Raw genomic sequence first — 18546 nt, forward strand, 5'->3', positions numbered from 1 at the left:
CATTCTTTACCACATCAAATAGGGGGATAATTCAAGACTTTGCACTGCAAAAGAGTCGTTAAGATTAACTTTGATAGCTTAGGCAGCAACTGTTACGTGACACCTACCATTGCTTCAGTAATACGTCAAGTTGCACAAGTTCATCTTTTCTCCAAAAGCTTATTTTAATATTGCATGCAAACAATATAGCAGCTACAGAGAAGATTTAATAGAAGGAATAAAATGAACAGATAAAATTTGTTTTTGCTAAGGTAAAGAGATATCATTGATACTGGGAGCTGCTGAAAAAGATATTTTAGACTGAAGTACACTGAGAAATTTAAAAGCATATGTAAATGAAGGGAACAAATAAATGCTATTCTTTAGATATAAATATTATTTGGTCCTTTTGATATTTATGAATGCTGCGAGTTGCGAATTGACAGAAAATCATTAAACACAGAACAAATAATTACATCGATGCACAAACTTGTTTCCATGAAATTTGTATTTCAGTTTTTAATAAAATGTATTTTAATTATTCATATAATAAAAATTTTTCAAGTTTACATCATTATCAAGATTAAATCAATGAAAAAGTTTTAAAATCGAATGAACATTTAAAAAGATGGGAGATCCGATACTTTTATGAATCGAATGATTGGAATGAGATCTTTATATATTCCACATTCACGTTTTTTATTTATAATCAAAAAGATCGTTTCATTTTTAGAATCGAGTCATTTGTTGAGATGTAGCCTGTGACCAAGATATAATATATAATGATAGTTTACGTATAATTTATTTGATTCTAAACGAATGATATGACGACATTCTGCAGAAAAGAATAAAGAATATTTAAAAACATAATTTTAAGTTGTCTTCATTATGGTTGAAAACACAAGATGAAATAAAATTCTCAGGAACAAAATTTTTTATTCAGACTTCGAAAACTGTTTAAAAACGTAGCTATGTCTTCTTGATTCTCGGTGAAAACATTAAATGAAATAAAAAACTCAAAAAAATTTCTTTATTCAAAATTTTCCAAAGGTAAATGGATCATAATGCCCACAGCTTACTAACTAAATTAATATACCGAAGCTGCAGACGTGGTATTTTTAAGACGTGTTTCCTTGAGTAATGATAAAAAAAGGCTTCTTCAGAGCAAAATATGAAGAAACGCTGGCGTAAAAGTCTTATTAGGCGGTTAGTAAATAAAAGACCAACTTGCAGTTTTTCCCCCTCGAGTTTTTTCCCTGTCTCAAGCAGAAATATATTTCTGCCTGAGGCAATGTATGTAGTTAACTTATACGTACAGATAGAAGTGAATAGATTTCTTTTATAAAGAGAAAAATATGCAGGTTTCTTTCAGATTTATAGGACAAACTTTACAGGGTTGTTTCATGCTACAGTGTTTTACCCGAATTGAAGCAATGAGAAGCTGGAAGGCGTTTTATGGCATTTTTATTAATGAATATTTTTGAATACATCTTCCTCATTCACACCATAGATTTCTCTTATGAAAAATCAATGCATAAATGCCTAGAAGTCAAATTTGAACTTCAGATATGGAGTTGCTAGTTGCATTGCAAAATGGTGAAATGCTATTGCTTTCGAAAAAAAATGAACGCTTTTGCCCAAACATTATGTTCGATCATTATATATATAAGCTTTTTCACAGCCTGGATTTCTTTCGATGAGAATGTTTGTACAGCCTTACTTATGCAAGAGACTGTCGCGTATATATTTTCAGCAGATTTTGGTTCACTGTTGCTCCATTTGACTAGCAGTTTGGTATATTCAACAATCTATGACTACCAATGCGTCATCGTTGACCGTTTATATTAGGTTTAGATGTTGTACTTTTGAGCCTCTCTTGGAAAATGCTTTGAATGAAATTTTCATTTTTTGATTACTTCCTATACTAGCATCCCTTCAATTCCGATAGTACATCAGTCTGTTATAGAACCATAGAAACTTAACTATCATTATCAATGTAGAGTCTTTCGGGAACCAATACATTATGTTAATATTTTAACCTTTGCTTCCTTCTTAATCAAGGAAATTGTTACTGACAATCATGAAATCATAACTTACCTCCAGAAACGGTGGAATATATACATAGGAATGTTGAGACCTTTCCTCTTCTCTTGAGCTTTGAGAATACTATATGTGACCAGCATACCACTGAAAGCAGATAACACATGAAACAAATTAAAAAATAATTTCCTTTCTGTAGAATAAGTTAATGATTATGTTTACTATGAAGAATCTCTGAATCCGAAGTTGGTATGGTTAACATTTGATGTCAATCAATTTTACTGTTATCAGACAAAATGAATTTCATATTGCTAAAAGAGGATAAAAGTGCAGAATTTACGTGCATTGGTATAAAAGTAAAATATGCACGTTTAGTAGTAGATTTCTGGTCTAGTAAAACATATTTTTTGTTTTAAGGGCTCTAAGAAATATTAAACATACTATTGCTGGAAAAATGTTTTCAGAATTAATTATCATTTATTTCTTAAGTTTAATTACTTGTGAATTTTAGGAATATATTCTGTACGAAATGTTAAGTACTTTGTGAAATGTAACATAAGATGTTTTATGTAAATATAATTGAATAATATGGGCATTAAACGTAATCAAATGATGACTCCTGCCTTAAATTTAAAATGAACTTTGGAATAGTGTCTTCATATTCGCACAAGGATTCCAAAAGTTGGGAATGCATCAATATGTTCCTAGATAGTTTCTATTTTCAAAGCAAATAACGAATGGCTATAATGCGCAAGGATTTTCTATTTCATAAACCTAATAAATAGATAATTATATTTGTAATAGCTTAAAAAACTGAAAATTATCTGAAGCTGAGAAGCATTTTTAAGCAATTTCAAACGTTAGTTTTTACTAAAGAGACATGCACATACAGGAATTCATTTTGTAATATTGTTCGAATCTGTGAAAGGATGTTTCGCTTTTAATTATATGATCTTTAGAGCTTATTATTGCCAGCCACCACATGACAAAGTTCCTAGTGTGTCTTAAAAATTTCTCCTATTGGAGCACGTTTCAAACAATCCTCGCTCCTTATTTTATATAAAGCTATTTCGATCACACGCAACAAATCTGAATGATACTGATGCTTAAGTAACGAAGAATTAAATACAGTATTTGCTTACATTTTGACACCTTGGGTTTTTCAATCTATTGTTTTGTTGGAATGTTGTTAAATATTCTCAATTTACTAGCACTGACTTTAAGAGATTTTACTAAATAATTTCTGAAAATCAACTAAACATTACGAATTGTTAACTATTCCATCAATGAATATAAATCTGATGACTCAGCCTGCTGCCATGCAACGCTTCTTTGAGTCATTTTCTATATTTCTTTTCATTTCCCATAAAAATATCCTTTGCTAACTATAAAAGAATTAAATAGCCTTTTTATAAACTTTAATGTATTTTACAATTCTCTATATGTTTCCCAATTGATCAGTTTTCTTTTATGCGTTTAATCACTGATTTTTAATTCTAATTCTAATTTTTATACAAGAAGATTTAAGAAGGTATGCATATTAGTTGTGAAGCACCCGATGGTTAGTGCCCACCTTATAGACTCATTAGGCTATATCGATACTGAAACGTGAAAAATGTGCAGTCTCCTCACTGGGATTCGAACTCCAGACCTCTCGAATACGCGTCGAGTCTGCTTTCAAAGACCGGAAAGGAGGGAGAAATACCTTATATACTTCCCTCCTTAAAAGATGATTGGGGATGAGTGGAGTTAATCGCCAAATCCTGGTGGTGGCGAATTGTCGTCCACCATCGTTTTAGTGCAAGCGCTAGTAGTACAATACCGCAGAATGTTTTCGATGTCGGGAAATTGAAGAAAAATGCCCTCATCGGAATTCGAATTTCGGACCTCTCGAGCTTGTTTCCACTTAAACATGAAGGCATGCGGAAAGGACGGAGAAAATGCTTTATAACCTCAGTGAATAAATTGAGTGACATCTAGTTATTACAGAGGAGTCACTTGCAAATGAAAAATATGGTTAATGACGTGTAAGGAGCGCGTATAATTATATAGTTCGGAATGCTTTTATAGAAAATCATATTTGTATATTTTAGTGCTATAATTTTGAATTTAAAAAAAATTATACAGTTTCAAAGAATTAAGTTACAACAGGCATTTACTGAAAAATAACATTTTCGTAAAATAACGAATACATAAAATATAAATTTAATGAAAATATCAGCCATGTATCAGTTGGCTGAAAAACGTGTTTAATACCAGATATAGTGAAATAGGTTACTAAGCGAAAGCATTTCAAAGTAATTAATTACAATGCTACTAAATCCTATAACTCAACGAAGAATGATAGTTCAGATAGATAGTAGAATAAATAACATTCACTTAAAACAGTTTAATATATATTAATTCAGACACAGTAACACAAAACTCTATAATGTAATAAAAATCCAGCTTCAGATACTTAAAGAGAACACGATCATTATGCAGATCATGGAATAAAAAGAGAAGTTAATGTAAAAATTCAATAATTGATAATTTAATTAATTTTAAACATATAAATAAATCATGATTCTGACCTCATGAGGATGAAAGTATCCACAGTTAACATGGAATTAGCAATGACTTGGAAAGGAAAATCAGGAGGTAGAAATTGTAATCTGTTTGCTTGCTCTAAAAAGAAAGAGACAATAATTTTTAATATTGTCTTGATATACAAATTTTCGATTAATGCTTAGTTATTGAGTAGCGATGACAAAAGAGACTGTTATCTATATACTATGTAGAAAAAGAGAATTTCAGTAACCGAGATGATAATACTCTTTCAATTAAAACTTGTTCATTAAACGTAACTGATCCATTTAATTTAAACCATGTGCTTAATTAACAGAAAAAACGTTCTCTATACTCTGAAAATATGATAAAATTTTAAGAGTGAAATTTCGTGCGAAAAGTTATTATGAAAGAGACTTACGTGTGATAAGATATGATAATTTTTTCTCACATAATGAAAGATAAATTTTCAGCAATTAAATCAAAAATATGTACCAAAATATTTCACTACGTCATTCTGGTTAGAAATATATAAATACTTTTTTGAATTCCATGTGATTTTAAAATCTTTCTTATAGGGGCAGAATCCATTTAAAAATTAAGAATGTATTCTATGAGAAGGTTTTATTTAAAACTCAAATTATACGACATTCTCAGAAGTATTTATAACTTGTTATGTAAACATTTTAGTCTATTAAATTCAGATGTTTATTTTTTTACTATATTAAAAAAGGTATTTTACAGAATACCAGAAAAGAGCTACAAATTCTCGAATATTCAATACAGTTAGCATTTCCTAGTATTAAGACACAATAACACGCCGAATAAATACTGATTCAGAAGTCAAACAACAAAAATCAGCGTTAATTCACAAAATTTTCACAGGACTAGTTTCGATGGTTTTACCGAACCATCATCTTCAGCTGCAAAACCGTTTGCAGCTGCAAAACCGCGGTTTTGCAGCTGAAGATGATGGTTCGGTAAAACCATCGAAACTAGTCCTGTGAAAATTTTGTGAATTAACGCTGATTTTTGTTGTTTGACTTCTGAATCAATTTCCTAGTATACCATACAATACTAAATATTTTCTTTAAAATTCGAGGTTTAAATTTTTGTAGCTCTTATTTTAGGAATTAAATATCTTCTAAATTATTTTAGTGTATGACCTATACCTAAACCATAAAGATACAACGAAAGATCTTGCGGTAGATAATTTAATTTTCGTACATTCATAATTTCTTAACGGTAATTACACCATTTAAATAGTTAACAGTTAGCTGTTTTCTAACACTATATAGAAATGTTAGTTATGTTCTAGCAATATATAGAAATGGTCATTAAATCACAATTAGCTTTCAATGCAAATAACTCAATAACGATTGGACAGAATCAAAGACGCGTGATATCTTGTATGCATAATTTTTCCTTGGTTTGATTGTTTCTAGCCTGACTAATTTTTAGATTATTATTAAAGTTCGATTATATTTTAGTGAAAATTTCTCGATTAATTGTTGAATAAATTTTAACATTTCGCTAGCAGTGGGCCAGCAATAGAGCATTAGCATATCAACCAAAAAACGTTTATTGACAAAAGTACCATTTTTCTCAACATTTGGCATACATCTTTCCTAGGGTCTTGATTCAATATAAGAATTTAATATTTACTCTGCATGTCCCCGATCCCTTTATGGGAAAGTAAGTTTGAAGGACAGAGGCAGGACATGGCTATTGCTGTAATAATCAGAATAATTCATTTTTTAAGAATTAAAGCAAATACACAGAAGAGAGTGTTGCAATTTACGTTTTCGGTTGTTGGAAAGTAACAGCAGTATTTAACGTCATGGACTGGAGTGTTCTTAAGTGACTCACAAGTAGATTTCATTATGAATTAGGGAACTTGAATAAACGGTATGTATATCATTCATGCAATAAATTTATATTGGAACTCTAAAGATACACAATTAAGTTTTCCATTGCACCTTTAGCATAAATTAACAAGCAGTACTTGAAGACTTGCTATTTACATATAATATCTACATCTAATAAATAATAACTAACATCTAATAAAAACAACATAACATTTTACTATATTACAAAAAACAGAAACTCACTCATCATATTATAGTCAGCGTAAAGATAGGTGTGACCGACAATAACCCACGTGACTGTAATAAATCGGAGTCCGTTGACTGCACCAAGGTGTCGGTTATTTTCGTTAGTTTTTACGTTGATTAATTTTAGGTAGTTGCTGTACACGGAGAAACACACCAGGAATTTGTAATACATTTCTGAAATAAAAAGATATAATGAAATTAATGAAGCTAAAAGAATTAAATTTGTCATATTTGTCTTAGACTCAAAAGACAGAAAATTTTCAAGTCAGTATGCGGCGAATGTATTAGCAAATTAATTTAGAAAACTAAACATTTCCTAATGATGATCGTTAGACTTTCGATCATGCACCAGATATTCAAAAGAAAACAAAATACTTTAAAAGAAAATATTGTATTCTTTTTTGTTTGTCACTTTTCCAAAGTAAATTTGACATCTGGAAAAATAGAAAACTTTTTTCATTTTACTCCATATAACACCTTTAAAATTATTATTGAGCATCGTTTATAAGTATCAAAAAAGGAATATATCAATATTATACTATATGTAATTAATTAGGAATATATTAATGTCATAATGTAATTTCCGATGATAAGAAAATTGTTACTAGAATATCAACTATTAATGCGTCACACCTGCTATTCTTATTTTTTAAAAAATGTTTTTTTTTAAGAAAATTAGTAATTATATTAACGTTAATATCACAAGCATAGTAAATAATAGGTGTTTGGAATGCCTTCTGTTGATAATAAACTGGGGATTGTTCCCAAGATTTTTTGTATTCTCTCTCCCCCCCAACAAAATTTTCTCAGAAAGACTTTTCTTTAGAACAAATTTCTAAGTTCTTTATTTCACATAGGTACTACAACTACAAGTATTCTTTACCCGGAAAGCGAATCTGCTGCTGAAACTTCCCTAACCACCATACAGATTGGGTGATATTATGGATGTCAAAAGCAGAAGCGAAGAATTTACGTGATTATCTGCTGTTTACATTTCAATAGAATCTATTTCACCAATTTTCAACGTTTTGAAGAATTCAGGGTTATGAAAATTTTTATTTAATTTATATGTATTAATTTATCTGTCATACGAATATATTGAATAAATATTTCTCGTTTCAAAAAAGATCGATTTCAATTTTTGTTGGATTAGAAAATTTCACAGTTTAGTAGAATTCCATTTATTCGGACTACGGATGTTCACTGCTCCAGTTATCTTTATCCCTTGTTCTTTTTTTTTCTAAATAAAATTAAACTTATAATTTACGTTTTTAAAACTTTAATTTAAAAATGAAATTAAATATGTATAATATTGTAAAAAATAATGCTTCTGTTATTCCATATTTCATTAAAGCTATAATTTAATTTTAATGGAACATAAATTTTTTAGTTTTAAATTTAAATAAATAAAAATTTATTTCTTAATTTCCCTATTATCAAAATAGATACAAACTTATTTTAGGTTCTTTAGTAATTAGTTTAAAGGCTCATATAAATTAAAATTGATTTGATTAACTACTAACTAATGTAATGCAGGATTTCTTTGCGCCCAGTTATTATTCAAAAATAGTATTTCTTCAAACCATCACCGCTTTAAAGAATATTTTTACTCCTGGAAGAAGAAGCCGGGATAATTGTGCTCTTCAGAATGCCAATGCCAGCAGGTATTCTATTCAACCAACTTTCCAAGTTCGCTTAATTTTATTAGCTCTTTGGGCCCACCAGCGGCCGAGCGGTAAAGTCGCTGAACACTGGTAGTTCGGTCCGAGGTTCGAATCCCGCGAACGGGCTGGCTGCATGGGCGTTTTCGTGGTTTTCCCCATGTGTAACGTGTATACGAGCCAGTTTCCCTTAGAAAGTCCTCCACGAAGGCATCCATCCTCCTAGGCAGATAGCCCTCGAGGCTTTGCCATACTCACACACACACACATTTATTAGCTCTTTCCGGCATTTTAATTTCCTAGCAGACAAACTGGAAAGCTTAAAAAGGTAAGCCCTTAGATTTTTAATTGTGACTTTTGAAATATTTTACATTAGATTACAATATTTCTCAGTCTTTATACAGTATGTCTTATTTATAAATAAAATTAAGTCATAAAAAATAAATACAGATTTCCATCTGTTATACTATGGTATGGTGATAAGAAAAGTGTTGCCATTTCGATTTATTTATGCTCACAGTTTTGCCCAATTTTCATTTCTAAATATAAAAACAAGGAAAGATTAAGGCTTGTAAGGTCTATTCATAATTTTCAGTCTGGGGTTTGTTAGAAAACCAATTTCTATTTCATGCACTGCGATTCTACAAATTATGAAAGTCGATAATTTTTTATCTTCCTAATTAAATTAAAGAATGCAAATAACTCAACTCTACCCCAAAGGCTTTTGCTGTTATCTATAATTTAAATATCCTAAATGTCTTTGGAATGCAATAAATCAGGTTCCCTGTTTTCTTTCTATTGTAATGAACATTATAAAAAAGAAAAATATTTCAAAAATACATGAAAAAATAATGTGCGTATATTATAAAAAATATTTACTTTTTGTGATGGACAAAGGTTCAGGATCATTTCCTTGCCTGATTCGAGTAATAACGTCTAGAGATGTTCCTATAATTAGGAGAAGTGCCATGGTGCCTATTACAGCTCTGGAAAAAGAAGAATCTATAAATATGTCTTCTATGTTTTCATAAATGGATTTAAAATCTAACGTCGGCATGATAATAAAAGCTCTAATTATATATAAATACTTGTCTAGTCGAAAATTTAATATAATTGCAGAACTGACTTGAAAATATAAAGGTACTGAAAATATAATAAAAATGGTAATTTTTTAAATCTCTGTTAACAGAAATAAATGATCGACATTCAGGTTCTCAACAAAATGTGATATTTTTTGGTATGCAGTTATAAAGCCAGATTTTTAAAAATACTGCAAACTTTCTAAGATCCCTTCTAGGGGTTTTGCAAAAGAGATTCCGTAAGCGGATTTACCTGATTCGCGGAGGAAGAAAAATGCAATTATAAAATTATGCAATTATACGGAAAAGAAATATAAGTAATCTAAAATACACTTTGCATTAGATTAACACTTTTTAAAACTAGTGTATTTTTAGTTGCGATTTTTATTCTCATTCTCATCCCAAAATTCTCATTGATTGCCTATACATCTCTGTATAATAAGTGCTGCCAGAACATAATACCGTCAAAAATAATAGCATCAGAATTGCAAGATCAATGACTTCAAAAGAAAACAAAATACTTTAAAAGAAAATATTGTATTCTTTTTTGTTTGTCACTTTTCCAAAGTAAATTTTAGATCTGGAAAAATAGAAAACTTTTTTCATTTTACTCCATATAACACCTTTAAAATCATTATTGAGCATCGTTTATAAGTATCAAAAAAGGAATATATCAATATTATACTATATGTAATTAATTAGGAATATATTAATGTCATAATGTAATTTCCGATGATAAGAAAATTGTTACTAGAATATCAACTATTAATGCGTCACACCTGCTATTCTTATTTTTTAAAAAATGTTTGTTTTAAGAAAATTAGTATTTATATTAACGTTAATATCACAAGCATAGTAAATAATAGGTGTTTGGAATGCCTTCTGTTGATAATAAACTGGGGATTGTTCCCAAGATTTTTTGTATTCTCTCTCCCCCCAACAAAATTTTCTCAGAAAGATTTTTCTTTAGAACAAATTTCTAAGTTCTTGTGACTTGTCTATATTCTTGTGAATATATATTAATTATTCTTGTGACTATATTATTATATTCTTGTGACTCTAACATTTTCTTCCAGTAAATTTTAAAGCCCAACATATACAACTACCTTTAAAACCATGCTTTAATTGTATTACCTTTTCTTCCAAGCTACTGTCTTCAAGCGAAAAGGTTAGAGACAGCAATATGGGAAAAGGCTAAGGAGAATAGCCAACACCCCCTAGAACTTTACTGTATCCAGGGGGGCTGGTAAAGCAATGGTTTCACGAGGAGAAAATTTTCTGGAAAATACTAAACTTCTTAATAGAAATCCTTAGGTTTGTAAAGTGGGCCACCCAGATGGGAAAAGTGGTTGGGGATTCTGAGTGAAGTACCGTAATGCGCGAGTCAGAATCTCAGAAAAGGCATGGATGTAAATTATCTGTTCCTTTCATAGGAGTTAACGGTGGCCGTCTATTAGGTGCCTCCATAGTAAAATGTCCACCGCTTCTGCTCTTAGTAGAGGCGAATGCCTAAAATGGCTACTGCCAAACATTTAAAAAAAACGTTGGGGGTTGTAAAGTTGAGTGATTTGAGAGATGCGATACTGACAATTCATATCGGACAAAATAAATAAACTTAAACATTGAAATGATAGATACTCGGTTCGGAGCTTTAAAAATATGATACTGGAAGAGGAGTGACTGTATATTCAGGTAACTTTATAACCTGTTATTAAGCTTTTATCATTTTAATAATTTTATAATAAATACATTATTTTATTTATAAAAATTAGTTGTAATAGATTATTGTTTTAATCAACTAACTAAGTCAAAACTAACGAGGCTTTTTTTCTAGTGGAAAGAAATAAAGTTAAAAAATCTCTGTGCTATGGAAAAATTCACATTATCTCTTAAACTGCGGATGATGCGTGGTTTTATTGTTATAATAAATCACAGTCAACAAAGCAATTATATTTTACTTACAAGATGGCTATTTGGTCATTATTCAATGTGAAGTATTGCTTCGTTTCACAGTTCTGAACTGTCAGTGTACCTTTTACACTCAGTTGTTTGGGAACTAAAAATACAAAAAATAATTATTATTACAGCGTAAATTGAACATTTCAATTTAATCACAAAATCCTTTAAAAGCCGTAAATTAGTTGTAAAATGGAGCAACGTAGATATATCAGATAGATTAATATACTTAAGCGAAGCACGCTAATATAAATTTAGAATTACACAAATACAAATTTAGATTGAGGTTTGAAGAAAAGGCTGGTTAATGCTTTCCGAGGAATTTGATACAGGTTCTTCTTAAAGGAGCAAACTCGCTGTGCATTTCTGTACAATTCTAGCACAAAATATTCTGTACACAATTTTGTCAGAATTGCGTTGCTTAAATACACAAAAAAAACGAGATGCAAATAATAAAAGGAGCAACAGATGTACATCCACCTATTGAAAAATTTAGAATAGAAAGGAAGGAAACCTTTTTAACATTTATGCATTTCTTGCAGAATGGTTTGGAATAGTTTGGTATCATAAAAAAGAAGAATTTTTGTTATACAAGAAACTATTTTCTAATAACTAAAACAGCTTTCTGAACACACACAGGCCCACCAGCGGCCGAGCGGTAAATTCGCTGAACACTGGTAGTTCGGTCCGAGGTTCGAATCCCGCGAACGGGCTGGCTGCATGGTTGTTTTCGTGGTTTTCCCCATGTGTAACGTGTATACGAGCCAGTTTCCCTTAGAAAGTCCTCCACGAAAGGCATCCCTCCTCTTAGGCAGATAGCCCTAGTGTGCTTTGCCATAAATAAATACACCACACTACACACCACACCACACCTAAACACACACAGCTTTTACCTAAAATGAATGTCATGTATAGCCTTTTTCTAAATAAAATCCCTGTAAGTGAAGTTTAAAATACAATTCTGCCCAATTTTAAATGTGGAAAAAATTTAGAAACAAAAATTGAGATTGCAAAGGACGAAAACTTTTTAAGATTTATTTATTTCTGGTAGAAATTCTTGAACTTGGTATCATAAAAAAGGATGGATTCCTATTTGTACTAGAAACTAGAGCTTTTGTCTAAAATGAATGGACGGGTAATGTCTTTCTCTAAATGAAATTTCTGTAAGTAAAATTAAATACAAAATTCAGTTTTACCTAATTTTAAACGTAGAGAGATTACCAATATTTCAATTCAGGTAAAATATATAGTTTCAAGACCAAAATCAATTTGATGCATGCATCCCTGTGTAATCAGTTTCTTCATTTAATGGCTACAACAATTGTTACAGTTATTAGAATAATTATTCCATTATAATCAGTTAGAAAAGCAGCTGCATGTTAAAGTGAGTTCGTCTGCAATTAGTGCATTGCCACATGGAAGAAAGTTTAAATATCATTTAATATATAATTAGGGTTGAATGTGCTTCCTTTTAAAACATTCACTTTCATAGAAGATCGAATTCATGAATTTCTGTACTGAAAAGTACGCTTATCTCTGAATAACTAAAGCCATGGTTTACTAAATTAAGAGCTCATCAGCGGCCGAGCGGTAAAGTCGCTGAACACTGGTAGTTCGGTCCGAAGTTCGAATCCAGCGAACGGGCTGGCTGCATGGGCGTTTTCGTGGTTTTCCCCATGTGTAACGTGTATACGAGCGAGTTTCCCTTAGAAAGTCCTCCACGAAGGCATCCCTCCTCTTAGGCAGGTAGCCCTAATGTGCTTTGCCATAATTAAATACACACACCACCATACTAAATTAAAAGTTTCGTCTATTAGTACGCTTTATTCCAAGTTTCTTATGTAAATCGACTGTCTTAAGCTCCCTGTAACCCCTCACAAGTGTATCTCATTGTTTTACTTTTTAATGATCAGAATTGAAATAATATTGTTGCGTGCGTACGGGTTCGTAATAAATTAAATGCAGATGTCCGATGAAAAGTGAATAAAATTTATTATTATCAGAACAAATAAAACAAAATGCTTAAATTTATTCAGATATTCGTGCAATATTGCAATATCGCACAGTAGTTATCTATTAAACTATTCAAACCTCCAACAGAACTTAATTCAAAACATAGAAACCTAATCTGATTATACCGCGAATTCGCTACGGTAAACAACAACAGATTTCTAAACAAACTCATAAAACAACCGGGCTGAGATGTTCTCTCTTTGGCTTTTACAGCTTTTTAAATCGGCCGCACGAGATTGTTCTACCAATTTCTCGAAAGCAAAAAGAGTAGAATTATGGTTACAGTTAGTCAATTAACATTTATGCTACTTGAATATAAATTAAAAGAGATATTTATTTATTAAATGTTAAACGCACGCGCTATTGTATTTTTAATTTTCCGGCTTAGCTTTCTCTTAAAATAAGTCTCGTGCTGCATTGCACGGTAGTAGATAAAAAAATGGGGGTTCTGCGACACGGGGTGTGGGGTGTGGGCGTGGTCAATGACGTCACACAGAAGGCGGGGCCAAAGGCAACGTCATCACACTAGGAGGCGTGGTCACCAGTGGAGTTGAGGTGTTGGTAGACTGCTGATTGTGTTGTAGACCTCCTGCTTTTCATTTAAAGTTAGTTTTTTTATATTGGCAACGGGAAATATTTTCTGCATCTTAATTTTGATGATATAACGATGCTGCCCTCTATTAATGAAAAAGTGAATTATATGTTTTAGCAATATATTTTTTAAGTCTGGTGTTAAAATTATTCAATGCGCGACTCTGAAAACAATGTAAAAGAAACAAATATAAAAAAGACTTTCCTTTAATGTAACTACAAGATAATTTGTTTTTATTACTCAAAGTATTCAATTTTATTCTGATACTTTTATCCTTTCTAGTTTTAAATGAAACTTTAACTTATTTCTTAGGTTTTCTGTTCATAATAACATATTCATTTACTGTCGTATTTTTTTAATACTTAACGTTTCTAATTTGTAATATTTTATTTAATTTCCACATACTATTTTTTTTTCATACCTTTCATAAATTTCACCATACCCTGATTTTTAACTTATATGTTATATTTCACAAATGTTCCCACACATGCTGTTTATTTGTTACATTACTTAATTTTAGATGCAATTTCACACTTTTTTTAACGTTATAATGTTCAATATATTTAAAAAGAAACGTTTATTTTTCGTGATCTTAGTTCTTTCACTAAATTTTCTACAAAATTTCTAATTTCTTTCACATGTTCAACAATATCTTCCTTACATTACCGAATATTTTTTTAAAAAACTTAAGTCTATAACTGTTAATTACTTCTCTTACGTTCATGATTTCCCTTCTGTGTTTATATTTCTTAATTCTAGTTTAACTTATTTATTATAATGTTTTTATTTCTGTCTCATCACTCGTAATTCCAACATTTTATCCCTTTTTATTTATTTTAACGATATGGATTGTTTTCATTTACTCCATATTCAAACATTTCCTTACAATTTTTAAAATACTTGTTTTATTCTCCGATCATAATAGATCATCTACAGGTTTTACTCAGAAATTTCCATTCACAACTTTACAGTTTAAAACCATTTATATCTAACTGTATTTCTTTCTCATATAGTTTTACGATCTTCAAAGTTTCTAACATCATGTTTAGTTTTAAATCCCTATTACCTTTAAGTGTGTTGATAATTTTCATTTCTAATTTTACATCCACATTCAGTGTTTCATCCACACATAACAAAATATTTCTTACATCTTCTGATATTTAGTCTATGTCATATTTCAGTACTTCAAATGAATTTACACTGCTCACATTATTATTTTTTCATGTTTTAGAGACACTGACTATACTAATTTTACTATTTTTCCTACACTAATTGCATCTATGTCAGCACTCATGATAAACTAGCAATTGTTTTGCATCACATGCATAAAGAAATTCTTAAAACCAACTTTTTCAATATCCTACTCAAATTACTGTTTTCCAGATGGGAAATGCCAGTATTCTTTGGTTTTACTCTGTTACATCTTTTTAAATTTTAACATCTTACTTTTAATTCTAACATACATCTTTTGAACAGTTTTTTCTATTAATGATAGCCTTACCTTATTTGTTCAAATTAATTCTTTCATTCACCTTCTTTACTACCTTTCAGTACCTTCATAATTCACTATGCAAACGCAATGTCTTTCACTGACATTCTGTTTAATAATACTACAAGTTTCGTTAATTGACAAAAAGCGAATTATTTCTCAGTTCAAAATAGAACTACTATATTTTTGCACAAACATTACCTTTATCCATTCAAGACACCCCTTAACCTGTAACTGACGTAGCGATAGGAAAGGAGACTCTTATCATATGCTCTTTCGACATTTGAAGTTTCTAGAACTTCTTTGACAAGTATATCAATACCATCAGAAAATATACTTAACATTTTTACCCAGTTTAAAGGCAACATACTGTTGTAAGAATGGTTTTAGTTAAATTTATAAGACAAGTTAACACATTTTGTGCTAAATAGGCATAAACATTTAGATTCAGAATATTTCTTTTAAATCCGATGTAGGACTTGAATTTCATTCATGATACGGATTGTCTCTTGATTTTCTTTTTGTTTACCTTACACTAATAGAAAATTTTTATTTTACAAGTTCAGCTTTTAACGAAATAAAAACTACGATTCACCTGCTGTTTTTAAGAAAAGGAACTTTGATATATTTCTGGAAATGTAAATGCTTTTAGAGTTTTCTTTCAATAACGTTGATTTTCATTACTTTACTAACTTTAATAATTCTCTTATTAGCTAATATGAATGAAAGAAGATTGTCAAAAATGTAACACAGTATAATTCTTACGAACATACGTACCTTTACCAGCATACAGATATTACCGATTGAAATGAAGAAAGATACAGATATTTTACTCCAATCTACATTAAATTAAAAAAATATTTAAACTTTCATACATTCCAAAGAATAAACGAAAACTCAATAGATATTGTCATGTTTGTATATATGAGATAAAAGTTCTATGAAAGGTATTTAAAGTAATGCTTAGAACTTCATAAAAGCGAACATTCACTATGTTAATACACATATCATCAGTTATTTACATTAATCAATGTAATATTAATCATTACATGTACTATATGCATATATATTTAAAGTTTAATTGTCTTACAATTGAATAATTAACTATGGAGAGAAAGAGGTTCATATCTTACACTATTTAATTCACATGGAACAAATTTTTCCATCAACCACATTGAACCACGTTTATTAAATTCGTTAAAGCTCTTTTATTTCTGCATTTTCACACTCACGACACATTTTAAATGTAACTATTGATAACCATTTCAAACACAGATATCATAACTCAGTGTAAAACTACATCATAACTCATTTTTTCCCTACTAACTACAATTTTATATATTCAAGAAGTACATCTAAGACATGATCATTTTCTATGTTCTAGCAAATCGATTCAATTGCGAACATACTATTAAGACTTACGATTTTAGAAGACTTGCATGTATTAACGATGTCAACGTTTCTTCGTTTTTGTAAGATTCGCATCAAACCATGTCGCATTCGAATGTGGTGTAAGAGATCACTTTTTCTTTTAAACACTTGTAAACAATGGATGCAATTTATAAGAAGAGAAGTATCATGCTGTTTCAAAACATCATCATCAGCATATTTCTTTTTCTTTTGACACCAGCAAAATTAAAAAAAAAAAAAAAAAAAAAAAAAAAAAAAAAAAAAAAAGGTTCGTGAGATTTTCTTCAAATTCTGTTTTACTTGAAAAAATGTCCGAACATTCAATACGATGTAAAGATTGATATTGTTTTAAATTCTTATGCTCACTAAATATTTTTTATCATGATTTACTCTTAAAAGTAACTTTATAAGTTTTCATATCCTTTTTACATGAAATGAACTTGTGATTATTCACTACAAAATTCTAAGACGAGAAGCTTCACGACTTTTCAAACTATAAACTTAAATTTCTTAGGACATACACTACATCTGATGTTCCTTTCATGAGATTTCAAATATCTGTTCAGATTACTCGTATTCAAGAAACCTTACAAATATATCACATAAGTTCAACGAATAATCGCTTCATAAACTCTTAAATTTTCAACACGAGTGAATCACTTGAAGCATATACTGCACTGTAAACATACAATACTTAAAAAAAAAATTGTTATAAAAAATAAAAATACATTCATTTCACCAAGAAGCTTTTCTATTTAAATACATTTATTTATTTCCAAAGAACAAGTTTCTGTATTACACATAAAATATACTTAGAATTTTCTTACATTAATTAACATAAAATTAACAGCAATATCCATTTACTGACATTTGATATACATGTTTGCTTTAAAATTAAAACTAAAATTGCAATAGATTTCTATTAAAAAAAACATAAGGAAAAAAATCGTCATAACATCAAACAAACACAGAAATTTAAATAGAATAGCTGTACTTATATTAATGCATTTTTATAATCTTCATAACATTTCAATTCAAAAAACCTATCACAAAATAAATGAAAAATTTTTTTCTGCCTCAAAGAATCTCTTATATTTTTTAAATTAATACATAAAAATATATCTTCACCAATATATTTAATTCTATTATCAACACTTATTATAATGCAATCATGTCTTGTTTGTGAAGTATGATTTACAATGCAACCTTCGCATTTAAATAGTTTTTTAATCACTGAATTTAATTCAGTTTTGATAGAGTTTATGAGTTCTTTAAAAAGTTCATCATCATCACTTGCCATATCCGAACAATTGTTTTTACATTTGATTTGCAACGGTAAAATAATTTCAAAAATACTTTTATATAAAGTATTAGATACATCAGGAATAATTTCTTTCAATTTTTTTAAAATATCACAGTTTAGTTTTAGGTATGTAGGTTTTAGTTTAAAAGAATTTTCATCTTGTTTAAAAACTTGTTGAAAAATACACTCACCTTCTTTGTTGAAAACTACCAACTCATTATTGGAAATGATGCTGGCACTCGTATAGACAAGATTAAATTCATATATTTTTGAGGAAAATTCTTGCCATGTTGCAGGAGTTATAACAACACCGCGTGTAGTAGGGTATATTTTATTTTGTTCCACACATTCACGTAGATGAAT

General features: G+C 29.8%; 1 protein-coding gene across 2 annotated transcripts in view; it reads right to left on the reverse strand.

Moving 5' to 3' along the window:
* Nucleotides 1-18546, reverse strand: part of LOC118196477 (nose resistant to fluoxetine protein 6-like) — a 151953-nt gene that overhangs the window by 21218 nt on the left and 112189 nt on the right. For both annotated transcript variants that reach the window (XM_085820213.1, XM_085820214.1), the window contains exons 4-8: nucleotides 11383-11476; nucleotides 9221-9327; nucleotides 6678-6854; nucleotides 4593-4686; nucleotides 2077-2166 (exon numbers count right to left, since the gene is read on the reverse strand). In XM_085820213.1, coding sequence (XP_085676339.1) covers nucleotides 2077-2166; nucleotides 4593-4686; nucleotides 6678-6854; nucleotides 9221-9327; nucleotides 11383-11476 — 562 coding nt within the window. The remainder of the gene's footprint in view (nucleotides 1-2076; nucleotides 2167-4592; nucleotides 4687-6677; nucleotides 6855-9220; nucleotides 9328-11382; nucleotides 11477-18546) is intronic.

Source organism: Stegodyphus dumicola, chromosome 7 (genome assembly GCF_044657685.1).
Source record: "Stegodyphus dumicola isolate Sdum_Otavi_A_Nest chromosome 7, ASM4465768v1".
NCBI classification, from domain to species: domain Eukaryota; kingdom Metazoa; phylum Arthropoda; class Arachnida; order Araneae; family Eresidae; genus Stegodyphus; species Stegodyphus dumicola.